Genomic DNA, 26,793 nt, shown 5'->3' on the forward strand with positions numbered 1-26,793 from the left:
CTGAAGGTGCTGCAGACCCCCAAGCCCCCCCCCCCCCCCCCCCGACCCCTGGGGGTTGGCTTGGGGTGGGGGTCCCGCAGGAAGAAGGCAGTTCTGTTAAGACCAGAAGAGATGAGGTGGGGAGGACTGGGAGCAAATGGGGAGCGCGGGGAAGGGGCTGGGGGGTACCCCCGGGGCTGAGGAGCAGGGTCAAGGCCCCCCCCCCCCCCCCCTTTCCTCTGGTTTCCCCCCCCCCCGCCCCTCCCCGGGGCGAGAGCTGAAGGACACTTTGGGTTTGCCACCGCTGGGGACAACATCGATGTCCCACGATGGCTGCGAAGGGAGCGGACATCCCCCCCCCCTTCCCTTAACTTCCCACCTTGACGGGGGGGCAGCCCCCCCCCGCGGGTCAGGGGGGACCCCAGCACGACCCCCCACTGTCCCCAAGCAGGGATGGGTGGTAGCAAGGCAGGGGGGGGGGGGGGGTGGGGGTGTGTTTCCCCCCCCCCCCCAAGCCAGAAGCGTGCAAGAGACACAAACGGCGTTGGGGAGGGGGGTGTTGGGGGGTGGGGGGACGGGGTGGGGGTCTCAGTTCACGCTGTCCTCGTCGCTGGCCTCGCCGCGGTCCTCTTTGGTCTCGGCCAGGGAGCTCTCGTCGATGTTCTCCAGGGAGTCGGCGTGTTGGAGGGAGAGCTCGGAGAGCGGCAGGGCCGGCAACCGGCTCTGCTCCGGGAAGAGCCAGGGCTTGTAGTGCGGGTTGTGCTTCAGCTTCCACTCCGGGTACTTGAGGCAAGCTTTGTACATCTTCTTCATCGCCTGGGAGGAAGGTCGGGGTTGGAGGTGGAGCAGGTAAGGGGAATCCTTCCTCCACCCGCCGGGATGCTCCGGGGTGAGCGACTCACCTTGGGGGCCAGGAACTGCGAGGATTTGTTCACCACCCATTTCGGCAAAGAACCTGTCGAGACAAGAGGGAGGAAGGCTCAGACCCCCGGCACACCCCCCCCCACACACACACCTTGGGGACAGGAGGGCTTGGGGACACCCAGCTGGAGAGGGGCCAGGGCGAGCGGGCGCAGGGTGGGGACGAGTCCGGGGAAATCGGGGGTTTAACCCAAACTGCTATCGCAGCACCTGGCTGAGTTCAAAAGAAAAAAAAAAAAGGCTGTTTCAGCGGGTTGGCTGCCTCTTCTACACCCCCACCCCCCCCCAAAAAACAAGTATTCCAAGAGAATGGGCCCAAAATGTTTCCTCCTCCCGGCATCGCTCCTGCTCTGCACCCCGAGAGGCTCCCGCCTGCCTCCCTGCCCACCCCAAGCCCACCCCAAGCCCACCCGCCCCTCCCAGCGCTGGGAAACATCCAGCCTGATTGATTAACCTTGTCCAACCCGTGAGGCCAGACCCCCCCGCCCCCCCACCCCGAGTTGGAGGGGGATTGTCCTCAAGGACCCTGAGCCCCAGGAGTACAGGAGTTGGGGTCCCCCTTTACCTTTGGGGTCCACCTGGGCCAGGTAGGTGATGGTGCAGCTCTTGGCTCCCGTCCCCTCGATCAAGTAGCCCGTTTGGATGGAGACCGCTCGCACCATGTCCTTCCGAGGGGGGTACTTCTGCGGGGGGGGGGACACACAGCAAGGAGTGGGGGGGGAGGGGGTGACAGGGACGCGTTGGTGGCAGGGGCAGGATGGGGTACAGGCAAGCACCGACCGCAGGCAGGGCTTCCCCAACCCCCTGACCCCTCCAGCCCGAGCTCTGGCTGACACCGTGGGGCAAAGCCAGCCCCGTCCCAGCAGGGGCAGGACCCCCCCAGCACCCCCCCCCGCCCCCCCCGGGGGACACTCACGGGGTGCTTGACCGAATAGTTCATGATGATGTAGTCGGTGCCCATGGGCAGCCAGGAGCGGAGCGTGATGACATCCCGGTTCTTCAGGGGCTTTGGGCACTTCCCTGGGGATGACAGCGGGGGGACGAAGGTGAGACACCCCCCTCCTCCTCCTCCAGCGCAGGCATCCCCGCCAGGGGTCCCAGCTTGCCCCCCCCCAACACCCAAACTGCTACGTGGGCTTCTCCCAATGACGCCTGGGCACCACCGAACGCGGGGATGTTGAACCTGGGGATGTTGAACCCGGGGATGTTGAACCCAGGGATGCTGCCATGACGGGACAACCCCGGGGCTCAGCTCCCCCTTCCCCCCGACCCCGGGACACCCCCCCCCCCGCTCCCCCCCAGCCCCCTCCTCACAGGCGTAGTAGCCCACGTCGGAGTTGACGGTCAGCTTCCCGATGTCGAAGGTCTCGATGACGTTGGTGTCCCACTTTTTCCGGTACTCGATGTCATGCAGCACGTCGTAGAGCGTCTCCGCCGGCACGTCCTTGCACTCCATCCTGCACTGCAGGGGTGGGCGGCTGAGAAACCACCCTGGGGGGGGCGGGTGGCCATGGGGACACCCCCTTCCCTCCCCAAGAGGAAGGGGCAACAGTGGGGACCCTTGGGGGGGGGGGGGGGTTGGTATCTCCTTTTAGGTTCCCCCCCCCCCAAAAAACCAAGGCAAAACCCCTCCAGAGGAGCTGGATCCCAACAAGCAGCAGCTCAGCCCCAGTCTGGCCCAGTTTGCCACCCAGAGCCACTTCGTAGCCCGAGCATGCAGGGCCAGTGTGGACTTGAGCCCCAGATGCCAGAAGATCCTTCTGGAGGGAGGGGGCACCTTCCCACCTCGCCTCCCCCCTTCCCCCCCCCCCCATCACTGGTCTCCCCACAAAGCACCAGTGGCACCACGGGGGGCTGGTGCCTGTGGAGGAGCCACGGGCACCATCAGGCGGCACCGGAGACCCCCGGCCCCGGCAAGGGGAACGGCAGCACCCGGCCCCTCGAGCGGGACGTGGATGGTGCTCACAGAGCCAAAGCCTCCACCTGCAGAGGCCGTTCCTGCCCCACGGAGCCCAACCCCAACCCCAGAGCCTGTCCCCAACCCCACAGAGCCTGTCCCCAACCCCACAGAGCTTGTCCTCAACCCCACAGATCCCATCCCCAAGCCCACAAAGCCCATCCCCACCTCCATGGAGCCCATCCCAACCCCAAACATCCCATCCCCAACCCCACAGAGCCCATCCCTGTTCCGCGGAGCCCGTTTCAAACTCCACGGAGCCTGCCCTCAACACCACGGAGCTCATCCCCAACCCCACGGAGCCTGTCCTCAACACCACAGAGCTTGTCCCTGCTCCACAGAGCCCATCCCCAAACCCACAGAGCCCGTCCCTAACTCATTGGAGCCCGTCCCCAGTCCCACAGAGCCTGTCCCCAACCCCAAGGAGCCCGTTCCCAACCCCAAGGAGCCCATCCTCAACACCATGGAGCCCGTTCCCAACCCCACAGAACCTGTCCTGCTCCATGGAACCCGTTCTAAACTCCACAGAGCCTGTCCCCAAACCCACAGATCCCACCCCCAACCCCAGAGCCTGTCCTCGAACCCACAGAGCCTGTCCCTAATCCCACAGAGCCTGTCCCCAACCCCACAGATCCCATCCCTAATCCCACAGAGCCTGTCCCCAAACCCACAGATCCCACCACAATCTCACAGAGCCTGTCCCCAAACCCACAGATCCCATCCCCCACCCCAGAGCCTGTCCCCAACCCCACAGATCCCACCACAACCCCACAGAGTCTGTCCCCAAACCCACAGATCCCATCCCCCACCCCAGAGCCTGTCCCCAACCCCACAGATCCCGTCCCCAACCCCCTGCAGCCCGTGGGTGACTCATGTCCCCGGACGGGGCTCACAAGGGTCCTGCTGGGAAAGGGGACGGTGCCACCCGGGCAGCGCCCAGAGCAGCGCGCGCCCCAGCCCTGAGTCAATATTGACTCTGACGTCTGCGGGGCGAGGAGGAGGAGGAGGAGGAGGAGGAAGGAGGAAGGAAGACCGAGAGGAGGGAGGGGAATGCAACGGGTGCAAGGTGCTGCCCGTGCCAGGCTCTGCCCCGACCCCCTCCCGGCCCCTGGGATTTTGCAGGGAAGGGGCTGGCAGGGGCAGCTCCGTGCCAGGACGGCGGCTGCCTGCGCCCACACCGGCATGGCCGGCACCAGGAGAAGTCCCTGGCGCTGGGGCTGTGCCGGGCACTGAGGGGTCACCTCAACCGGCCCCTCCAGGGTCACCTCAACCCCTCATCCCACATCCTCGGGGGGGGCTGCCCAGAGCCTGGCCATGCCGGCGGCTCCGGTGAAGCTCCAGCCCCCTCCCAACGCTTCCCACGGGATGGCTCCCCGCCGTCCTTTCGGAGCAGCCAGGGACAACATCTTCCCTGGGGGACTCGGGTCCCCAACCACCCGGGGTGGGCAGGGAGGGGGGGGGGGGGGGGTGTCCCAGCCGGGTTCCCCCACCCCCCCGCAGCCCTCTCGGGGCAGCCCCGAGGCCACCAAATCCCACGTCCCCGCCGCTGAATCAGCCCTGGGTTGTGTCAGGTCCAAGTGGCACAAACTGGTTTCCAAACCTCCGGAAAACAGGTTAGACTGGAGCTGCATCCCTAATGGGAGGTGAGGATTGGGGGGGGGGACGGGGGGATGGGGACACGGCAGCCCGGGCGAGACCTTCAGGTTTCATTTAATTACAGGGCAGCAGCAGGAGGGAGAAAGCCAAGGAGCAACCAGGGAGGAAAACAACCCTTCGGAGGTCTCCAGGGCCAGGCAGAGCGGGCAGCCCCCAGCCCCATCCCTGGGGGGGGGCGACCACCCCAACTCACCCCCCAGCGTGCCACGTGTGCCAGGAGCTGCCCATCCCGCCGGCTGGCGTGGAACCCAGCGGGGAGCATCCCGCCTTGGGTGGGAGGTGGTGGGGCTGGGGGCTGCTGGGGGCCATGGGGGGGGTGGCATAGGGATTGGGGGGGGGGGGTGTCCCCCCTGAGACCTTCCGGGATGTCCCTGGAGCACGCCAGGACATCCTGGTGCGCACCTGGGGCTGGTTCCCTGCCAACACACGTCCCTGGTTTCCTGGCAGACGTGGCACACCGGGATTGCCGGGATGGGCAGGGGACGGGCAGGGACACCCACTCCCCCCCCCCGCCCCCCCGCCGTGTGATATTTGGGGATGCGGCGACACCCCAAGAGCAAGCGGGAGGGCTGGGGGGGGGGGGGGGTGGGTGCAGGGGGGTTTGGCGTGGGGACAAGGGACGCGCCGCCCCGCAGAGCCGTGCCCACGCCAGCCCGCCCAGACTCCGCGGCGATGGGCGCTCCTCCTCGTCCCGCCGGCCACGCGTGGGGCTCCGCAGCGGCGGGAGCAGCACCGGGGAACCCCCAAACCCCCGGGGAACTGTCCCCACCATCCCCCCGCCACCACCACCCCGGGGGGGGGGGGGCTCGCTGCTACGGCACCGCTGCCACCGGAGCACGACGGGGAAACCTGTCCCCGGGTCACCGCAAGCCCAACCACGCCAACCAGGCAGCCGCGGCCGCGGCGAGGCCGGCGCCGGGGAGCAACCAGAGGCGATGGCCCGGCGGGCACGGGGTGGGGATGCCGGGCACAGCCGGTGCCACCGCCGCCACCCCAGGGACGGGTTTTTCCCCGGCGCTGCTTGTTGGCGCGGCTGCTGCAGAGCGACAGGCGAGCAGGCCGCACCGCCGCCACCGCCGCCACCGCCACCACCGCCACCCCCGCCGGGCTCCTGCCACCCCCACCGGGCTCCCGCCATCCCCGCGGGGCTTCGGCAGGGCGGCGAGGACGCTATCACCCCGCGGAGGTGCCAGCGGGGACGGGGACATCGGCCAGCCCCGCCGAGAGCCAGCTAGAGGGTCCAGCGTGGCGCGGTGGCCCGTGGCCACCGGCAACCCCAGCCTGAACGCTGCTCGTGTCCCCAGTTTGCGATTCCTGGTGGCCGGTCCCCGTTAATGCCGCCCGTGTGCCCGCTTTGCCGGAGGGACGAGGACGAACCCGCCTGTGCCAGCCCGGCAAAACGGCACCGGGGAGGGAAGGGACCCCACCGGTGGGCGCAGCAGGGACCCGGGGGCTCCGGTCAGGGCTTGTGGTGGGCGCCAGGGGACAGCCCAGATGGGGACAGGCCCCAGGGCGAGCGGGCCAGTGGCCAGCAGGCCCCAAGGAGCCCCCCAGCCCAGCCCTGGCTCCTCCGTGCAGCGAGTGCTTGGGGGGGTTCCCAGGGGCTGGGGGGGGGGGGGGGGACAGGCAGCACCAAGGCCCCACGGTCCCACACCCCCGGGGTCCCTGTTTGTCCCTGGGTGAGTCCCCAGTGCAGCCCCTTTGTCCCCAGGGGTCCCTCCTTGTCCCCGCTCACCCCAGGGTGTCAGCTCACCCCTGGGGTCTTGCTTATCCTGGGGTCCCCACACAGTCCCCGTTTGTCCTGAGGTGCCAGCTTACCCCTGGGACCCCACTTGTCTTGGGGTCCCCACTCAGTCCCACGGTCCCCATTTGTCCTGGGGTGCCAGCTCACCCCTGGGACCCCACTTGTCCTGGGGTCCCCACTCAGTCCCATGGTCCCCGTTTGTCCTGGGGTGCCAGCTCACCCCTGGGACCCCACTTGTCTTGGGGTCCCCACTCAGTCCCACGGTCCCCGTTTGTCCTGGGGTGCCAGCTCACCCCTGGGACCCCACTTGTCCTGGGGTCCCTGTTTGCAATAGGGTTCCAGCTCGGCCAAGTCCCCACTCACCCCAGGGTGCTGGTTCCCTTGAGGGTCCCCACTTGCCACAGGGTCCCCACTCACCCCTGGGGTCCCCACTTATCCCAAGGTGCTGCGTCACCCCCGGGTCCCCACTTGCCACAGCGTCCCTGCTCGCACCCACAGTCCCTGCTCACCCCAAGGTGCTGCCTCACCCCAGTTGTCCTTGCTTTCCCCTCTTTGCCCCACAGCCCCCATTAACTCCTGGGGTCCCCACTCACCCTCAGGGTCCCTCTTCACCCCAGGGTGCTGCTGCTTCACACCCCCCACACCCCAAATCGCCACTGTGGGTGTCCCAAGGTGCTGCATCACCCCAGTGTCCCCACTTGCCACAGCTCGCACCCACAATCCTTGCTCACCCTAGGTGCTGGTTCACGCCCCCTCCCCCCCCTCCCGGGTCCCCACTTGCTGCAGGGTCCCCCCACTCACTCCAAGGGGCTGCATCACGCCCCCCCAAGTCCCCACTCACCCCTGGGGTCCCCGCTCACCCCAGGGTGCTGCATCACCCACGCCCCAAGTCCCCACTCACCCCTGGGGTTCCCGCTCACCCCAGGGTGCTGTATCACCCCCCTGAGTCCCCACTTGCTGCGGGGTCCCCCCGCTCACCCCAGGGTGCTGCATCACCCCCCCCCCCAAGTCCCCACTCACCCCTGGGGTCCCCAGTCACCCCAGGGTGCTGTATCACCCCCCCGAGTCCTCACTTGCTGCGGGGTCCCCCCGCTCACCCCAGGGTGCTGCATCGCCCCCCCCAAGTCCCCACTCACCCCTGGGGTTCCCGCTCACCCCAGGGTGCTGCATCACCCCAGGGTCCCCTCTTGCCTCCAGGTCCCCGGGGATGCTCTGGCACCCCCAGGACCCCCCTCCCCTTGCCCCAGGGGCTCTGCTACCGCCCCCCCTCCCCCCCGCGCTGCCGGCTCCCCGCCCGCCCCCGGGCGCTGGGTCCCGCCGGTGCCCGGTGCTCGGGGACGGGGGGGGGGGACACACGGGACGGGGGGGGGGGTGGGCGGGGTAAGGGGGGGCTCACCTTGATTTTGTGGAGGGATCGCTCGGGCTCCAGGAGCTGGACCCAGACGGCCACCCCCGCCTTGCTGTAGGTGAGGCTCCAGCCCCGCTCCGACTCGCACTCCGCTCGGAACGCCCCGAAATCGCGATCGTCGGGGATCTGGACGCTGTCGCGACACGACATGACCCCCGGAATCACCGCTGCCTGCCTGCCTGCCTGCCTGCCCCCCACCCCCCCCACCCCACCCCCCCCCCCAAAAACCACCACCACCGGTGCTGGTGCCGGTGCCGCGGGGGGGGTCGCGGCGGCCCCTACGGCGGCGGTGGCGGAGGCGGTGGCGGCATCCCCGGTGCGCGGCGCCGCCCGGTGCGCGGTGCGCGATGGGCCGGGGCGGGGCCGCGGGGCCGGGGCGGGGCGGCCCCGGGAGCACCGGGGGTGGGGGGAGCCCGGGGGGGTCCGGGAGCACCGGGGTGGGGGGAGTCCGGGGGGGTCCGGGAGCGTCGGGGTGGGGGGAGTCCGGGGGGGGACCGGGGGGCACCGGGAGCACCGGGGTGGGGGGAGTCCGGGGGGGACCGGGGGGGTCCGGGAGCACCGGGGTGGGGGGAGGCCGGGGGGCACGTGGAGCCCCGGGGGGGGGGAGCCCGGGGGCACCGGGGACAGCGGGGGAGGGGACCGGGAGCACCGGGGTGGGGGGAGCCCGGGGGGCACCCGGGACAGCGGGGGGGTTGGACCGGGAGCACCCGGGGGGGGGGGCACCGGGGGGATCGGGAGCACCGGGGTGGGGGGAGCCCGGGGGGCACCGGGGACAGCGGGGCGGGGTGACGGGGTGCACCGGGGTGGGGGGAGCCCGGGGGGCACCCAGGACAGCGGGGGGGGATCGGGAGCACCGGGGTGCGGGGAGCCCGGGGGGCACCAGGAGCCCCGGGGGGGGGCGGGGGGGAGCCCGGGGGGCACCGGGGAAAGCAGGAGGGGTGACGGGGAACACACGGGGTTGGGGGAGGCCGGGGGGCCCCGGGGGGGGGGGGGGGGGGGGGCAGCGGGAGCGCTGGGGACACACACAGACGCACCCAACTGCTGCACGGAGCCCCGCACTGTGCACACGCACCCCCCCGCCGCGCACACCCCCTGTCGGGGCACACGCGCGCGTGCACGCGCTGCTGCACACGCACACGCGCCGCGTGCGGTTACACCCGCACCGCCCCCCCCCCCCCCCCCCCCCGCCTGCACACAGACAGGGGTGCACGCACACGGGGGCACACGCGTGTCCCTGCCTGCACACGCACACTGGGGTGCACGCGCGTCCCTCACCTGCACACAGACACAGGTGCACACACACGTCCCTTGCTTGCACACGGCCATGGGTGCACGCACACGGGTGCACACACATGTCTTTTGCCTGCACGTGCACGCACACGGGTGCACACGCATGTCCCTTGCCTGCATGCAGCCATGGGTGCACGCACAGCGGTGCACACACACCTCCCCTGCCTGCACACAGACACAAGTGCATGCACACGGGTGCACACACATGTCCCTTGCCTGCACCTGCACGCACACGGGTGCACACACATGTCCCTTGCCTGCACACACCCATGGGTGCACGCACACGGGTGCACACGTGTGTCCCTGCCTGCACACGCACACTGGGGTGCACTCACACCTTCCTCATCTGCACCCACAGGTGCACACATGTGTCCCTCAACACAGCCATGGCTGCACACACATGTCTTGCCTGCACCTGCACGCACACGGGTGCACACACATGTCTTTTGCCTGCACCTGCACGCACACGGGTGCACACACATGTCCCTTGCCTGCATGCAGCCATGGGTGCATGCACAGGGGTGCACACACACATCCGTCACTCGCACGCAGCCATGGGTGCACGCACAGGGGTGCACACACACCTCCGCTGCCTGCACGCAGCCATGGGTGCTCGCACGCTCACCCCGGCACGCTCACCCCATCCTGCACCACCCTCCCGTGTCTCACCCCGGGGTGCCCGAAGCGGCCACGGGTGCCAACAGCGCGGGACGGGGACCCTCTCCCCTTCTCCACGCTCCGTGGCCGCTCCGCCGCCACGTCCCGCAGCACACAAGCATCGTCCCTCCCGCGTGGCCGGGGACACGGAGGGTGGCTGCCCGCGGAGCGCGTCCCCGTAGCGGTGCCAGGCCCCGCTGCGGCAGCGCCGCGGTGCAGCTGGCCGAGGGCACGCTGCCATCGGCAGTGCTGCCTCGGAGGCAATTTTGGAAAGAGCTGGGGCTTCCCAGCTGGCCCTGGGCCTGCTGCAGACTCAGGATTTCTTTCTCTCCGCTCAGAAACGCGAAGGAAACCTCTTCCCACCTCCCGCTGCCCAAAAATCACCATTTCAAGGAGGACAGAGCAGCAGGGCGGTGGCGGGGAACCGAGCAAAGCCCTTCTCGGCACCTTGGGACCCACAGCGGGGCTGGGTGGGTGGCGCAGAGCCCCTTCTCGGGCTGTGTGGCAGAGGATAGGGCCCTTCTTGGCATGTGGGAACCCGAGGAGAAAGCGGGGGGGGGACACTGGGGGTGTCACCGTGCACGGCGCCTGCAGCACGGGGACCTCGGGATCTTGCCGCGCGGCTGCTCCCGGCAGGAAAAACAACCTTTGGTCATCCCGTCCCAGCCCAACGTGGGAACGCCACGTTGCGGGAAGGGCAGGAACGCCACTGCCGTCACCTGTGGGTGATGACAAGGCTGGGGGGGCTGTGGCTGGTGCAGAGGGGACCCTCGCCCCCTGCCCACCCTTCCCACCCAGCCCCGTGTCTGCTGCGCTGGGGAAACCTGGAGTTTTTCCCAAGTTTCTCCCCAGGCCGGCGGAGCGGGTCCCAGCCCGGCTTCGCCCCCTCGCCCCGGGGCAATTCCAGCTCTGGGGGTGCAGGAGCACCCACGTCCCCAGCCAGGACGTGCCACGCACGCCGAACCCGAGCCGAAAATAGGACAGACGTCATCGGCAGGCCTAGAAACCCTGCCTGCGTGCGGGGCTGGCTGCGAGGGAGCCGGCTGCCTGCTGGAGCCGGACTGGGGGGGACTGGGGGGGCTGGGCTGGGGGAGTCGGGCTGGAGGAGCTGGGGGAACTGGGCTGGGGGAGCTGGGCTCAGGCAGCCAGTCTGGAGGAGCTGGGGAGTCAGGCTGGGGGAACTGGGCTGGGGGAGCTGGGCTTGGGCAGCCAGTCTGGAGGAGCTGGGGAGTCAGGCTGGGGGAACTGGGCTGGGGGAGCTGGGCTTGGGCAGCCAGTCTGGAGGAGCTGGGGAGTCAGGCTGGGGGAACTGGGCTGGGGGAGCTGGGCTTGGGCAGCCAGTCTGGAGGAGCTGGGGAGTCAGGCTGGGGGAACTGGGCTGGAAGAGCTAGGGGAATTGGGCTGGTGGAGCTGGTCTGGAGGAGCTGGGGGAACTGGGCTTGGGGAGCCAGGATGGGGAAACTGGGCTGTGGGAGCTGGTCTGGAGGGGCTGGGGGAACTGGGGAGCCAGGCTGAGGGAACTGGGCTGGGGGAGCCAGCCTGGAGGAGCTCAGGGAACTGGGCCAGGGGAGCTGTGCAGGGCGAGCTGGGGGAACTGGGCTGGGGGAACTGGGGGCTGAGGAGCAGCGCCGCAAGAGCCAGAGAGTCAAGCCGGGTGTGCTGGGCTGAGGAACTGGGGGAACTGGGCTGCCTGGCACAACTCCCAACACCGTCTGGGTGCAGCCATGCCGATTTCTGGCTGCTCCCAGTAGCCAGCGATGGCAACGGGGAGGGGAGCGAGGGGCGCAGCTCCCTCCCCTCCTCCTCCAGCCCCCCCTGCTCTCCCCAAACCCCCTCCTTTCACCCCGCTACCCCCCTCACACACCCCAGCAGCTCTGGGGAGAGCTGCCAGCAGGACCTTAACCTTGCCCCTCCATCCCGCAGCTCCCCGCCAGGCTTTAATTAGCAGAATGCAAAGCTAAATTAGCCGTGCAAACGGGGCCCACGCTGCCAGGCTGCGGGCATCGGGGGGCTGGGGGGGGGGGGGGGGGGGGGGGCTGCTGCTGGGAGCTGGGGGAGAGCTGCAAATACTGGGCTACGAAGGCTCAGCGCCCAGGCGAAGAAAAGGGGATTCCTGCGGGAAACTGGGATCACTGGGGAGCTCCCACGCTCTTCCCGGAGCTTGGCTCAGCCCAGCAGCACCCGGCGTGAGCTCCGTGTCCAGCTCTTCTCCTTCTCCAGGGGCTGGCGGGCAGAAAGCAGATGTTTAACGATGCACTCAAGAAACCCAATTCTTCTCAAAAAAAAAAACCCTGGTTATATTTTTTATCAACTTGCTTTTCTTTTTTCTTTTTTTTCTAGCTGGAATAACGACAAAACAAGGAGGACCGGCGGCTGCAGCCCCCTCCCCAGCAAATCCCCCAGTGGAAAAGCGCCCTGGGGCAGCTTCCCCTGCCCGCAGCGTGGTTTAATATCCTTTTTTTTCCCCTTTTTCTTTACCAAATAAGCAGAAACGCCTGTTTTCCTCCCGGAGCTGTAAATGCACATGAGAAACAGGGCGAATTCCTCCGGCTCTGAAATATTGATGGAGCTGGAGGAGGAAAAGAGGAGACTCCGGCTGTCAGCAGCCTGCCTGCGCTCCTTTAGCTGCCACCGAGGGCTGAGAAAAAAAGCGTCCCCGATAATTTAAACAAACATTTTGTTGGGCTTCGCGGTGAGCCCTTCTCCCAGCGAACCCCCCCCCCCCCCCCGCGCCTCTCGCCTTTCCTCTGCGCCCCAAAAGACGCGATTTTACTTTTTTCCTTCTCTTAAAGCATCCGGTTCGATGTGGTTTTGTCACCCGCCAAGGAGCTTTCGCTCGCCCAGGGCGGTGATTTACCGGTTGTCGTGCGTGGGGCAGCGGGGAGAGTCCTGGAGAGCCGCTGGCGGGGAGCTGAGGGGCTTTGGGGGGGGCTTTTGGGGGGCTTTTGGGGGCGTCTCGGTGCCTTTCGGGGGACGGAGGTGCCCAAGGGGTTTGGTGGAGCCCGCGCTGGGTCCCTCGTGTCATCAGAGCCCTGGGGGATTAAACGGCACCGGGGCGGCAGCGGGGCTGGAGCCGGGGGGGCCGCGGGGGGGGGGGGCCGGGGAGGGGCGCAGGATTTGGGCCCGGCTTGCCAGGACACGCGTGGCCTCGCACTCCGAGTCATGTATGTGCGTGCACACACGAGTCACACACGCGTGCTCGGGCCCACATGCGTGCACACCCCCCCCAGGCATGTATGTGTGTGCACACACGATTCACACACGCGTGCTCGTGCCCACACACGTGCACACCCCCCCACAGGCCTGTACGTGTGTGCACACACAATTCACACACACGTGCTCGTGCCCACATGCGTGCAACCCCCCCCACAGGCATGTACGTGCGTGCACACATGATTAACACACATGTGCGCACTCCCCCACACAGGCACGTACGTGCGTGCAAACACAATTCACACACGTGTGCTCGGGCCCACACATGTGCACACACCCTCTACAGGCATGCACGTGTGTGCACACACAATTCACACACACGTGCTTGTGCCCACACATGTGCACATACCCTCTACAGGCATGTACGTGTGTGCACACACGATTCACACACACGTGCTCGGGCCCACACATGTGCACACCCCCCACAGGCATGTATGTGCGTGCACACATGATTCACACACCCGTGCTCGTGCCCACATGTGTGCACAACCTCCCACAGGCATGTGCGTGCACACACGATTCACACACACGTGCTCGGGCCCACACGCGTGCACACACACCCCCCACATGCATGTATGTGTGTGCACACACAATTCACACAGTCGTGTTTGGGCCCACACATGTGCACACCCCCCACAGGCATGTACATGCGTGCACACACCATTCACACACATGTGCACACCCCCCCGGCACGTACGTGTGTGCACACATGATTCACACACATGTGCTCGGGCCCACACGCATGCACACACCCCCCACAGGCACGTACGTGTGTGCACACACCATTCACACACATGTGCTCATGCCCATACGCGTGCACACCCCCCCACAGGCATGTACGTTCGTGCACACACGATTCACACACATGTGCACACTGCCCCCAGGCATGTATGTGCGTGCACACACGATTCACACACACGTGCTCGGGCCCACACACGTGCACACCCCCCACATGCATGTATGTGTGTGCACACACGATTCACACACACGTGCACACCCCCCCAGGCACGTAAGTGCATGCACACATGATCCACACACAAGTGCTCGTGCCCACACGCGTGCACACCCCCCCCAAAGGCACGTACGTGTGTGCACACAGGATTCACACACACGTGCTCGTGCCCACACGCATGCACACCCCCCACAGGCGCGCACCCCCCGGGGGGGGGCTCCAGGGCCGGTGGCACCGGGCAGGGATGAGGGGACAAGCGGGGGCAGAGCCCCAGCGCTGTGCAAGGGGAGAGGCTGCCTGGCCCCGCACCCTGCTCCCGCAGTGGCAGCACGGAGCCCACCTGGGCGTGCAAATCCCTCCGGCTGGTGTGCAAATCCCCCCCCAGCTGGCGTGCAAATCCCACCTGCTGGTGTGCAACCCCCCCCCCCCCGGCTGGTGTGCAAATCCCTCCGGCTGGTGTGCAAATCCCCCCCCAGCTGGCGTGCAAATCCCACCTGCTGGTGTGCAACGCCCCCCCCGGCTGGTGTGCAAATCCCTCCGGCTGGTGTGCAAATCCCCCCGGCTGGTGTGCAACCCCCCCGGCTGGTGTGCAAATCCCCCCTGCTGGTGTGCCACCCCCCCCCCAGCTTGTGTGCAAATCTCTCTGGATGGTGTGCAAATCCCCCACACTAGTGTGCAAATCCCACCAGCTGGTGTGCAAACCCCCCCCCCCCCCCGCTGGTGTGCAAATCCCCCCCAATCACTCGCTCCTCGGTTTCCCGGGCTGGTGCTGCCCACGGCGGGGTGCACACCCGGGATTCCCCAGGGGCGAGCGGGCAGAGGGGGGCACGCGTGGGTGCACAGGCCCCACGCAGGGGTGCAAGGGGTTCCCACGGGGCCTGCAGCGGGTGCGCGCCCGCGTGTGCGCGCCCGCGTGTGCGGGGCTGCGTGCAGGCCCCGGCGGGTCTCGAACCCGCGACTCCCCGTGCTGACACCCCCCCCCCCCCCCCCCCCCAACGCCGTGGCGACCGCCGGCGCCGCTTCCCGGCATACCCCGGGAGGGCGGGCCTTGCCGCGGCGCCCCCTGGGGCCTGTAGTCCGCCTCAGCGGCGGCAGCGCAGCGAACTGCTCAGCGAGGACTACAACTCCCAGCAGGCTTCGCGCACGCCACCTCCCTGCCTGCGCCGGGCTGCAGGCGGCCGCCATCTTGATTTTCCGGCCTCAGCGGCGGAAAACGGCGGGGGGGGGGGGGTGGCGGGGGAAGGTGCGAGCAACGTAGCGCGGGGGGAGGACGATGCTGGCTTCCCTGGCCTCCCGGCCGCCGCCACCGGGGCTGGCGAGGCTCCTCCGGGCGCGGCCGTGGCTGTCGCCGTCGCGGCCGGCCTACGGGCCCGCGGCGGTGGTGGCTGAGGGTGCCGGGACCACCGGGCCGCGGTTGCTCCCGGCTTCGGCCGCCAGGGGGAGACGCCATCTGACGCCGCTGCCGAGCGCGGGGCTGCCATGGCGGGGCGCGGCCTGGGGAGGGCGACAGCGGGGCCCCGGGGGGGGACCCCTGGTAACGGGGCCGGGCCCGGGGGGATCCCCCCTGGCAGTGGGGCCAGGCCCCGGGGGTACACCCTTAGCCACGGGGCCGGGCTCGGGGGGCTCCCCCAGAGATATAAAGCCCGGCCCAAAGGGGACCCCCCTGGAGGTGGAGCCAAGGCTGCAGGTCCCAGGCCCGGCCCTGCTACGACCCCCCAGGCCGCCCCCCACGGGCCTGCCTGGCACAGGCTGCCCGGAGCCGTGGCCCTGGGGTGCTGAGCGTTGGTGCTGTCGCGGAGGAGACCCCAAAGGGCGTCGGAGCGAAGCTGGGAGCTGCCCACCGAGAGCTGCGGTGCCCGTCCTGGTGGCTGCGCTGGTGTACTGCTACCTCAGGGACCACCTCTCCAAGGGTGACTATCGCTGCTCGGCCAGCCCCGGGGTGGGAGGGGGGGCTTGGTGAGGAGCGGAGGAGCTTGTGCTCCTTGGGGAGGGGGAAGGGGGAAGGGGGGAGGGTCCCTTGCTCTGTGGAGAGGGAGGCAAAGTGTTCTCCTTGTTGCCTAGCCCAGAGGTGTGCTGGTCCGTGGTGGATGTCCTAATTCTTCTGTGGCGTGAAGATAACGAACGGCACGTTTGCCGCCGAGATAAAATAGGCAGCGCTCAGCTGCACCCCCAGCCCCGCTCTGCGGATGGGTTTTGGGGTGTGTGTGGGGAGAGAGGACCTGGCTGGGAGCCCCTGTGGGGGAGGAGGGCGCAGGGAGGGGTGGGCCTGAGCTGTCAGGGTGCGTGGTGTCCGCAGGACCGGCTCTCCCTAGTCCTCTGCTTTGAACGTAGGACATTTTGGGCGAGAACAAAGGTTTTTTGGAGTCGGGAAGGGGTTGAGTGACTCCCCTAATCAGCCCAAGGTTTCTCAGTGGGGTGGTTTATGCCCACCCCGCTGTGGGAAGCGAGCAGTTGGTGGGTGGCCTCGAGCCCTCGTTGCCACGGCGTTAGGTTTGGGTCTAGAAAGGCTGACGCGTGTGTCTGAGCTGAAGGGCACGGGACAGCCCCGGTGACGTGCTGGTTCCAGGTTGATGTGCACCACAGCACCTGCAGGTTGGCACCACAGCAGGGCCCGTTCTTGGCCCTCGTGCAGCGTTTTGTGTTTGGGAGCGTTCGGGGTGCAGTCCTGCCCTTGGCCCCTCCGCCCCAGCTGGTTGTCACCCCGCTTTCCTGCCGCAGGACAGGAGATGGAGCGGCCTCGGTGGTGGTACTGGACGAGGTGGTGGTGGAGGAGAGACATCTTGCTGCTCTGCCGTGTGCCAGGCACACGGGGCCATCGCCTTCAGACCTTCAGCTGGGCGAGGGCAGGATCCAGGATCCTCACGGGTTGGGGGTTTGTTGGCAGCGAGCTCCTCCACTGCTGTGACACAGGCCTGGGGCGGGAGGGGCTGTCACTTCAGGGAAGGACACTTGCTCCGTGGTTTTGGGCACGTCAGAGGTTGGTTTCCCTGTGAGTAATGCGCCAGGGGCCGTGCTGGGCTGCCACGTTGGTTCCCCAGGAGGTTTCACCATCGTTAAAGAGCCTTGTGTAATTAGTGCTTAGGAAAGGTCTGCAAGACCGAGGCCTGGCTTCGTTGCAGGAACCAGTTTGTGGACTGGTTAGCACACGTGGCTGTGGCAGCAGGCAGAGGGGACAGAGAGCCACCAGCCCCCCCAAACCCCCAGAGAGCTCCGGGGTCCATGCAGAGCTCGCTGAGCCTGGCCCTCGCGTTTGCTTTGCGGGTTGGGGAAGCCCCACGTTGTTCTTCACTGGGTCCTGCATCCAGCTCTGGGGTCCTCAGTTCAGGAAAGACCTGGACCTGTTGGAGTGGGTCCAGAGGAGGCCACGAAGATGCTCAGGGGGCTGGAGCAGCTCCCTGTGAGGACAGGCTGGGAGAGCTGGGGGTGTTCAGCGTGGAGAGGAGAAGGCTCTGGGGGGACCTTAGAGCGGCTTCCAGTGCTGAAAGGGGCTGCAGGAGAGGTGGGGCAACCTTTTTAGCAGGGCCTGTTGCCGTAGGACAAGGAGCAATGATTTTAAACTAAAAAAGGGCAGATTCAGACCAGATATAAGGAAGAAATTCTTTATGATGAGGGTGGTGAGACGCTGGCACAGGCTGCCCAGAGAGGCGGTAGAAGCCCCATCCCTGAAAACCTTCAAGGCCAGGTTGGACGGGGCTCTGAGCACCCTGGTCCAGCGGAAGGTGTCCCTGCTCCCTGCAGGGGGCTGGACTAGGTGGCCTTGAAAGGTCCCTTCCAACCCAAACCCTTCGGTGACTCCATGAGTGGCAGGAAGACCCTGTGCTGAGCCCAGGCCGTGAATGCTCGGTAGCTCGGACACCAAAGGCCGTTTGCCCCCGACTGCCTGGAGTTTATCCCAAATCTGAGGTGACGCTGGGGTGCTGCTGGTGCTCTGCTGGGGTCCTCGGGCCAGCGAGCGGCTGTTGTCCCCCCCCGGGGGGGGGGACACACATCAATGTGCCTCTGATACGCTCAGCCTGGTGAATTGTCCTTGAGACAGCACGTTGCGCAGGTGGACCCCCAGTGCCCCCCGATCCCGGCTTTCCTCTTAAAACCACAAGGAATTTGTGCTGGAAAGCTCTTGGTTTGGCTGCACCGGTGACATCCGTGCGCCAAAACAGCTCCCCGCGGCACGCCGAGTGCCGGCACCGCCCGGGCAGCGGAGGAACCGCCACGGTTTGCTGCTGGGGTGAGCCGTCGTCCTTGCCTCCGTCCGGTGGTGGCTCCGTGTCCGTGCCCCCGAGAGAGGGACCCTCACCCCGGGACGTGGGGAAGGGGCGCACGGGGCAGAGCCCCGGCTGCTGGGGCCGCTCGCCAGGAGGACAGGTTAAAAACTCAAGGCAGGAGGCCGAGCCACGGGCACAAGTGACTTGGAGAAGAGGAAGGAGGCCAAAAATGTTGGGGAGAAAGCAGGAAGCACCTGAAGGCCGGGAGGAATTGGGGAGAATTGTCCCAGCTTCCCAAAAGCCCTGGCACAGCGCTGCTGGTCGCCCTGGTTTTGAGCACCTCCTGCTCCAGCGCACCTCTCCGGCGGAGCTGGGGTGCTGTCCTTGCCCTCTCTAGCCAGGAGGTGTCCTTCCGAGCCCGCCGTCGGAACTCGCTGGCCTTGTGGTGGTGTTTGGAAACCTCTGGCTGAGGCTGGGAGCGTGTGGGGTGACAGTGCCAGCTGCCCCGTCACGCCTGCTGCACCCCGGAGCCCGCCGTTTGCGGGGTTGGCGGTGCAAGCGCAGGAGAAATCGTTGTTCCTCCAGTTCTTGGTGCAGTTGGGTCCTTCTTGGAGCTGCTGCTGGCTCGTCCCCAGCCCCAGGTGCCACAGCAGGACCTTCCCCCTCTGCTCCAGCCTTTTGCCAGGCTCATCCCGTGGCACCTTCCGAGGCAAAGACTGGCAGCACCCGCAGTTGTGAGGACAGGGAGTTTCCTACGGACAGGGGTGATCTCTGGCCGGCTGGGAGGGGGTGGTGAGTCAATAAGCAAGAGATTTTGGAGTCACCTGCTGGCAGGAACAGATCCCTCCTGACCTGTGGTGTGGGATAAGCGCAGGCCCTGCCTTCTGGGCCGCAGCGGCCTGTGCCACCTCGGGGTTGTTACGTGCTGCTCCCTCACGCTGCTTTCCTTCTCCCTTTTCAGAAGAGGCTCTGCTGGAAGCTGCGAGGATCAACAACGTTTCCGAAGTCAACAGGTGAGCAGGCTTCTGGGAGGCGGGGAGGGGTGGGAGGGCAGGACAGCTCGCTCATCCTCCTGCCCCCTGTTGGGGTTTGACATCTCAGGGTGCAGCTCCTGCGCTGGCCGCTCCTGCCCCCCTTGGGGTGCTCGCCTCGCCGTCTGGGATGCAGAACGGGTCGGAAGGGGTGGGGAACCCCAGGGAACGTGGGATTTGGAAGGTGGAGCGGAGCTCCCTGTGCTGGGAGAGGACAAAGCGTGAGAGCGTGGGGTGCGGCGGGGTGCCTGACGTACACCCCCACCCCACCCCCCCAGGCCAGAAGCCGCAGAGCCTCGTTTGGTGGGGGGCTGTCTCTGAGCGAACAGCCCTGGTGGGTTCCTCAGCCTGAGCCAGCAGCTCTCCAGCTCGGAGAGGGGCTTGTGTCCAAGGAGGAGCACAGGAGGAGAGCTCGGGTCTGCCTGTGCCGCCCAAACCTTCAGGGAGGTGGCTGGTTGGGTGACACGTGCCCGTGAGGGAGTGGAGCATCTCCAGAGCTGTCCCTGTCCTCCTGTCCCGCGGGCCCCGGGCCTCCAGCGCTCTTGTTGCCCTTGGCCCTGCCGGGGTGGTGCCGCGGCATCGCTCTGGCAGCGCTCGGGTCCCGGGGGTGTTCCCAAACAAGTGGGTTTCTCAAGCCCGGCGTGGGACGGGTCCCCAAGGGGCACGTTTGCTCCCTGCCCACCCGCTCCTGCAGCGCTAGGGAGGGACTTGGCTGGTTTGGGAGCAGCACGAACAGAACACGCCCGCTGGCAGGTCGGCGCTGACCTCATCTGCGGCGAGTGCCGGGGGTTTCATCCGGAGCCACGGAGGGGAAACAAACCTCCTTGAAAACACAGGGGGAAGTGTCTGAGACCCCAGGCAGAGCTGCCTGCCCAGCAGAGCTCAGCCCTCCTGCCTGCTCTCTCGCAGGAACCCCGTGGGGAGGAGGTCTCCCACGCCCCCAGCGCTGCCTTCAACAGGATTAAGGGGTTTTTTTTTTTGGCAGCGCTGCTCTCCTGTATCCACCACACTTGCTGTTTCCCTCTGGCTGAGATCTCCCCCCCACCCCGGTGCAGGCATCCAGGGAGCTCGGTGGTGCAGGGGAGGAGAGGAGAGCCCCCCTGGCCCGCAGCCAGAGGATGCTCCTTCCAGTCTCTGGGATCTCAGAGGAAGCAGCCTTGGCTCTGCTCTACCCCCGGGGCTGAGATCTGGCCTAGATCAAGGACCGAAGAGGATATTGGTGTGCAGCTAATTGGCACTTGTGTTCTGCTGCTTGTAATTGCAGGAAGCTGCTGCTTAGGGATGTCTGGGTGATTTGTGAGCCTGGTCAGGCAGAAGGATGCTCTGTGCTCCCCCCGCTCCAGCCCCGATTTGGGAAAGGCTGGCAGCTGTACACAATCCACGGCCTCTCCCTTTGTTTTTGTGCTCTTTCCTTCCAGTCCTGCTCCCTAGGGAGCTGCCTCCCCCCCCTCCCTCTGCAGCCACCCCACGGTGTTTGGAGCTCCCTGCCTACCTGTGCCGGGCACATGCCTTCGCTGCCAAGCGACTGGGGATGCTACTGACTCTCTCCCTGCTGCAGGCAGCTTTACAACAAGCTTCCAGAGCCCAGGAGCTCCCCAGCTGCCGCAGAGCCGGCCGAGGAGGCAGAAACAAGGTTCCCTTAAGGGCTCTTGCTCTTCTCGTCTGCAAGGGGTAAAGCCCAAACAGTTTTGGCAGGGCAGGAGCGTGACTTTGAGCTGAGCGCTGTGGGTTTGCACCCGGGAGAGGGCAGCGCCGGCCACGTAACGCGGTGTTTGTGGCTGTCTGTCCCCTGCCTGCTCTCTCCCCTGGTGCTCACAGCTCGCTGGTGGTGAGTTAGGAGTTGGGAATGTGCTTGAGTTTTCTAAAAGAGCTTTAGACTCATCTAAACTCTCTCCCACGGCCGAAGGTCTTGGTGTAGCACCTTAAAGGCACTGAGAAGCCGGGCTGAACGGCCTGCTGTCTAGCTCGGGCTTCGCAGAGCGATTCAGGACACGTGTGCTCTGCTGTTCCCGGTAGGCCAGGCCGGGAAAGCTGAGCAGAGACGTGTTGCTGCTCGTGTTGTGGAGCAGTTGTTGATGTGGCTCAGTTCTCCCTCCTTTTTTGGCTCAAAGCCTATCAGCAGAAGCAGCCAGATGTTGATAACGCTCCGGACCGCGGCTGCTGCTGGGGACTTGTTTCTCCTCGCTGCCCCAACTGGGGAGCTGGCCTTTGTCAAGTGCCTTGTTCAGCTGACGGCGTTCGAACACCGCAACTGGAATGACTGGGAAATGCCACCTTTTGGTCCGAAGTGTAGGAAATGGGTGTGTGAGGGAGGGGGGGGGGGGTGAGGGATCGAGAAGAGACTGTTGAAGCCATGAGTGAAGTCATAGTTGTGCTTAAGTGCAGAGGGAAAACAGGGTAGAGAGAGGCAGGTTGGAGCAGAGGCTGTTATGAGCAGGGAACTGAAGGGCTTTTGGGATAACTGTGTCCCTTATCCCAAAAGAGTTCTGTGTTCTCTCTGGGAAGAGAGTGACTCCCTCGCCCTAACAGCCACCTACAGGGTGACAGGGTCACGGGTACCATCCTCCATAGAGGATTCAGATCCCAGCAAGGATGACTGGCATCTGGTGCCTAAAATGAGTAACGAAGAGCGGGTGGCGTGGAGGTGCTGGCCTGCGCGTCCATAACCTGCTGCCTGTTTTGGGGCCGTGGTGGTGCCCTGGCACAACGAAGAGCGAAGGAATTTTTTTTTTTCCTGTAGGAGTGAACGTAAGGAGGGAGGGGGGTGTGGGTGGGGACTTCAGAAATACACCTTGGGTACGTGGGGACGGGGTGCGTGATGTGGAAGATGGAGGGGCAGCAGCAGAGAAGCTACTGGCTTTTTGGAGGCTGGCTTTTCCCAGCAGGTCACCCTTCCAGAAGATCTCAGCCTCCCCGTCTAGGAGTGTAAATCTTCCAGTGGGGGTGTTCTCAGTGCCGAGGGGACTGACAGGAGGGTTTGTGTCCGGGACCCGTGGGCAGCCCGTGAAGGCAAGGGCTGGCTAGCTAGAGCTGGGGCTGGGCTACTTACACAAGCCAGCTGAGCTCTGCTCCCAGCCCCCCGCTCCGAAAGGCTTGCTCTGGGTCTCTTTTTGCGGTTGAATTGCTTGAGACCGAGAGTGATGGGATGTAATGAGTGTCAGTTCAGCCAGAAACTAGAAATCTCTCAGTTGGGCTGAAGAGATTGAAGTTCTAAATACTGTAAATGAATGGGAGGTTTATGTTTAGAGGAATTTCACCTTATTCTGACCAGCGAGGTTTTCCTTGGTTAGGGATGAACAGGCCTTTCAAACACACCTCCCTTTAACGCAGGGGGAGGGTCACATCTCCAAAGGCTGGATCCAGCCCCTGTGCCGTAGGCTCTCTTCTTCCCTCTGTCCCCTCTCAGCTCCCCGACAGGTTTTTCTCCACCCGCTTGTGAAATGTTGGAAACGGGGCTGAATTCTTCATCGGGATCGAGGGACGTGGTAACTTCTGAGACTGTTTTCCCTTTGGAGCGTGTGGCCAGCCAGCGATTCCCTTCCAGCCCTTCGTGCTGTTAGCCAGCACAGAAGATAACACCTAATTAATGTGGATAGTTTTAATTTCACCTCAACCTCGGTCGTTGGCGTGCGTTTGGGGGGAAAGCGAGAAGCAAAGCCGTAAAGAATGACTGCCTCGGTTCCCCCTTGTGTTTCTAGTCGGTATTAATATTGATTCGCTGTGTTCCAGCTTTGTTTCTTAATAAGCCCCCCACAAAAGTGCAGGCTTACGGCAGAGTTTCCTCGCCAGATGAGTATGATGGAACAGCGTTCTCGTCGGCGCTGCGCGACTGTGACTCGTGGCAACACGGCGCGTGTTATCAGGCTCATTCCTAACAGCAGGCGGGCACCCAGATCTGCGTGTTAACGAGAGCTGGAGATGACCAGGCCCTCTCCTGCCCTCAGAGGGATCCAGCCAGTCATGGTGGTGGGCTAGGAAGCTCCGTCTCAGCTCCTGCAGCTGGTTTTTGCTCTTTCCGGGGTGATTTTTAGGTGAGGGAGGGTTGCAGAAACAGCTAAGTCAAGCTTGATTGCCCCAAAACGGTGATCCCTTTTGGTCAAGCAGCTGAGTGTCGCTCGTCTCGTCGTCTCTGACTCATCATAACGCTGCCTCCTCCCAGGCTGTGTCTGTCTCGTCTCCCTCGGAGGCAGCAAAGCTCGTGGAGCGAGAGTTCCCGGGGTTTATCCCAGCCTGGGCTGCTGGCCGCAGCGGGGTTCCGCCTGATCGATGGTCCTGATCCCAACGGCGTGAACATCCCCCTCTGCCCAGTTGGGAAGAGGGAGGGGGGGGGGGGGGGGTGTCCTGGTCCGTTACCAGCCTCGCTGTCCCCTCCGCTAGCAGGATGTCTCCCCTTGCTGTCACGGAGAGGTTTGCTGCTCCAGCGGGGGGGTTGTGTCCCCCCGGAGCTGGAATTCGGCTCCGTTGTGGGAACGCTGGGGTGGGGTGTGCCCTGGAGCGTAGGGCACACACGGGGGGGAGCGTGCTGGCAGGGCCGGGCGCGTTTCCCCACCGTGGAAATAACCTCTGGCCCAGGGTGCAGGCTGCTTTGGCCTGCTGGTGGGGCCAGGTGACAGCTGAGGCGGTGGTCAGCTGCAGGAGACCGAGGGGAGGGTTCCCAGGCCGCGTTTGGGGCTGAGCTGTGTAGCCGCGGTGGCGATTTGCTTTCTCCTCTGGCACGGTGGCGAGAGGCGCTGGGAAACGAGGGTGCTCTTTCAGAAGGCGGCTCTGGGGCACGTGTGACGTGGCAGGAGCTGGACAGTCCTCCCAGCTAGACCGGAGCAGTGTTTGTCCTTGTCTCTTCTGCCTTTTGTAGCTTTGATGTTTCAAAGGCTGGGAGGAGCTGGGATAAGCTGCCAGGACCACGGTAGATCCGTGAAGATGAGTCTGTTTTCTAGAAAAACCCTGGCCATTGCGCTTGTCTCCCTTCCAGGGGGTGGACTAGGGGTTCAGCAGCACCTCCTGTTTGCTTCCCACCTCAAGGGTTCACGAAAGAATTCATAAGCTGAAGGGGAAATCCCAGACCGGGCAAAAAAATTCCCTCGGTAGTGAGTCAGGCTTTGGTTACCAACTCGGAACAACACCCTCCTCAGTCCAGGGGTGGATTTTTGAAAGTCCTTTGTCTGAAACGAGCCCAAATCGGAGCTGAACGTCAGCCCTTGGCGCTCAGCCCCGTCGGTGGCTTTTCTCTCCGGACCTGGCAGCCCCGTTTCTGCCCGCACCGGGCACAACCCGGCGGTTCACGGCTGTGCTGCCCACGCTGAGCTCCAGGCAGAAAGTCGTGTCCGCCGCTGGGAAACCCTCGGATCCGTGGGAAGGAACCGGGTACGGAGCGGGTGGGAGCAGCTACCCCGTCTTGGAGCTGTCAGAGCCCCTTCCTCTCTCAGAATAATGAGTGAATATCGTGGGGCCTTATGCTTGAGGGACGCCTTGGCAGGGTAAATGTAGGAGTCGTGTCGATGGCTACCAAAGTGTGGCTGCCCCTGGCCACCAGCCCGACGTGCACCTTGTCTTCTGTCCTAAACAGCTGTGAAACGCCTTCAGCAGTGGCAGCGAGGGAGGGTTGGAGACAGGAGTGGGAGATGATTGATAATTACATGTGTTTCCCTTGCTGCGCGCTTTATTCTGTGCTCTTTACCCTCACCAGGGCTGTATTTGTTAGTGTATATCCGAGTTAATGGATACCTGGGGTTTTTTAGGGTAAACGTGTGGTTTTTTCCTGTAAATATCCCTCTTAATCTTTTCTCCTAACGCGTGGACCGAATTACACAGTGCTTTGTTTCAGTGGAATTTTTTTGCGATTTGATTTGGCAAGCGGCCTCGGGCGCTTGGAGCAGCCGCCACAGCCCCCATTTCACCACGTTGGCGGTGAAACATCAGAGGAGATTCCCATGAGCTGTGCTCTCCTGGATCGGGGAGCTGAGAAACCAAAAGGGGGACAGCCTCTACCGGGCAGCGCCGCCGAGCAGGCTTCCCGAGCAGGGCAGCAAGGACTGAGGAGGAAAGTTGGGAAATCAAGCGGTAACTTGTTTCTCCCTGGTTTCGCTTTTTTACTTTAACCCTTCCTCTGCAGTGACCTTTTTTTCGTGCTTCTTGTGGCGTTTTGTCCTGCCAGGACTGATGGGGTTTGCGCACCGAGTCGCAAGACCAACCTCTTTGCAGTCAGCAAGGGGCAGAAGATCTCATGCCTCTTCCCAAACCCCCTTTAAACCCTTCCCTGTGCCCAAACCCCTCGCTCGGGAGGCAGACGCCGACTCACCCGGCGTGGCTGGGTGCGTGGTAGTTTCCGTGTGCGTGGAACACATCTGGTAACCGTCACGGGGTTAATTCCAGTTCACGTGGGTGTCTGTCCCTCTGGCAGGAGCGGGGCTGAGCGCAGGGTGGCCTCTGCGCGAGGGAGACGCCGGAGCAGCCCTGGGTTCGGCGGAGAGGCAGCGCCGGGAAGGGCGCTCGGCCGGCGTGGAAGCGGGAACCACAAGCAGTGGGGATGAACGGGAGCGATTCTTCCCCTTCCCTCAGAGCTCGGGAGCCCCCAGGGAGATGCCAGGCAGGAGGTTTCAAACAAATGCAAAGTGCTTTCCTGCACGGTACATAGACTCGGTGGATGCCAGGGAGCCTGAAGCTGGAGTTCAGATCAGAGGTAGCCGAGCAGGTAGCCACGTGTCACGGTTTGAGGCTGGGCCGGCCACTAACAAATGACAGACGCTCTCTATGAACCCCTCTGCCCTCCCAAAAGGGAAAAGGAGGGAGAACAAGGGAGAGAGACTTTATGGTTTGGAAAAGAAAACTGAAACAGCTTTAATGGAACAGTAACAATAAAAGAAAAGACAAGAATAAGAATAAGGGAATAATGAAATCTCTACAATATGTACAAATAGATACAGCCCCAATACCGAACCCAACTGCCCCCACCCCGATGACGACCCGTCCCCCCCACGCTGCAGGGCTGGCACTGGGGCAGTCCCAGGCTGGACTGGGCAGCAGACAGGGACGGGAGGCAGGAGCTGGGCTCAGGCCCTGGATTCAGGGACGCACGGGGCGGGATGGACGACAGAAGGACAGACAGAGCCCCCCTCAGGTGTCGCCACCGAAGGAGAGAGCTTGACCCTGGGGACCCCTCAGCTTTGCACTGACCGTGCCGTCCGTGGGGTGGAACACTCGGTGGGTCAGGGTTGGGTCCCCTGGCCGGTTGGCTCCTCCCTGCAGGGGCGGCCTTTTTCGGGCTGGGGACCCTTTTCCCTCCCGCAGCCCAACACGGGCACAAGCCTCAGCAGTGACCTGGGTGGCTCCAAGAACCAGTCCCAGGCAGGGCCTCTCTGCAGCCCATCCCTTGGGGCTGGCTGTGACCCTCAGGGGTTGGCACTGCTGGGAGCAGTCCCTGGCTGGGGACACGTGCTGCTGGTTCAGACAGGGCCGTCAGTTGGAGGGGAATGAACTGAAAAGTTAAAGCCCTGAACCAGAATTAGTTCTGGTTTAGCCCAAACCAGGACACCACGCGTCCCCTCCAGCCCCCACAAAGCAGCGCGTTGCAGCTCGCCAGGAGTTAGTGTGTTATGCTCCAGTCCCGCTGCCAACAGCGATTACTCGTGTTCTTGCCCCAACGATCTGCTCCTGCCCGCTGCGAGAGACAGGCTGTCGGGCTGGGGGTGGCTTTTGCCAACGCGCAGCTTCGCTGTGGCGTGGCAGTGGCTTGGGAAGTCGGCAGTGAATCGGGGCTCCTTCGGGCGAGGCTCCGGTTTCTCTTCCT

General features: G+C 65.0%; 2 protein-coding genes across 2 annotated transcripts in view; one reads left to right on the top strand and one right to left on the bottom strand.

Annotated features, from left to right (window-relative positions):
- Positions 1–567: 567 nt before the first annotated feature.
- STARD10 (StAR related lipid transfer domain containing 10) lies at positions 568–7,815 on the bottom strand. Its single transcript, XM_086481621.1, has 6 exons — positions 7,654–7,815; positions 2,215–2,362; positions 1,817–1,920; positions 1,466–1,583; positions 882–934; positions 568–795 (listed from the first exon to the last, which is right to left on the bottom strand). Exons 1-6 carry the CDS (start codon positions 7,813–7,815, stop codon positions 568–570), a joined length of 813 nt encoding a protein of 270 aa, XP_086337747.1.
- Positions 7,816–15,050: 7,235 nt separating this feature from the next.
- Positions 15,051–26,793, top strand: part of CLPB (ClpB family mitochondrial disaggregase) — an 88,951-nt gene continuing 77,208 nt past the window's right edge. Inside the window, exons 1-2 of the mRNA XM_086481543.1 lie at positions 15,051–15,687; positions 18,941–18,992. Coding sequence (XP_086337669.1) covers positions 15,051–15,687; positions 18,941–18,992 — 689 coding nt within the window. The remainder of the gene's footprint in view (positions 15,688–18,940; positions 18,993–26,793) is intronic.

Source organism: Leptosomus discolor, chromosome 1, assembly GCF_034619465.1.
Source record: "Leptosomus discolor isolate bLepDis1 chromosome 1, bLepDis1.hap2, whole genome shotgun sequence".
NCBI lineage: Eukaryota > Metazoa > Chordata > Aves > Leptosomiformes > Leptosomidae > Leptosomus > Leptosomus discolor.

Excerpts from the sequence above, each read along its gene's own strand:
- STARD10 (XM_086481621.1), bottom strand. The coding sequence starts at position 7,815 with ATGTCGTGTCGCGACAGCGTCCAGATCCCCGACGATCGCGATTTCGGG. Across the intron at positions 1,921-2,214 it reads CGACGTGGGCTACTACGCCT|GGAAGTGCCCAAAGCCCCTG; the intron begins GTGAGGAGGGGG and ends TGTCATCCCCAG. Across the intron at positions 796-881 it reads CGCAGTTCCTGGCCCCCAAG|GCGATGAAGAAGATGTACAA; the intron begins GTGAGTCGCTCA and ends CCTTCCTCCCAG.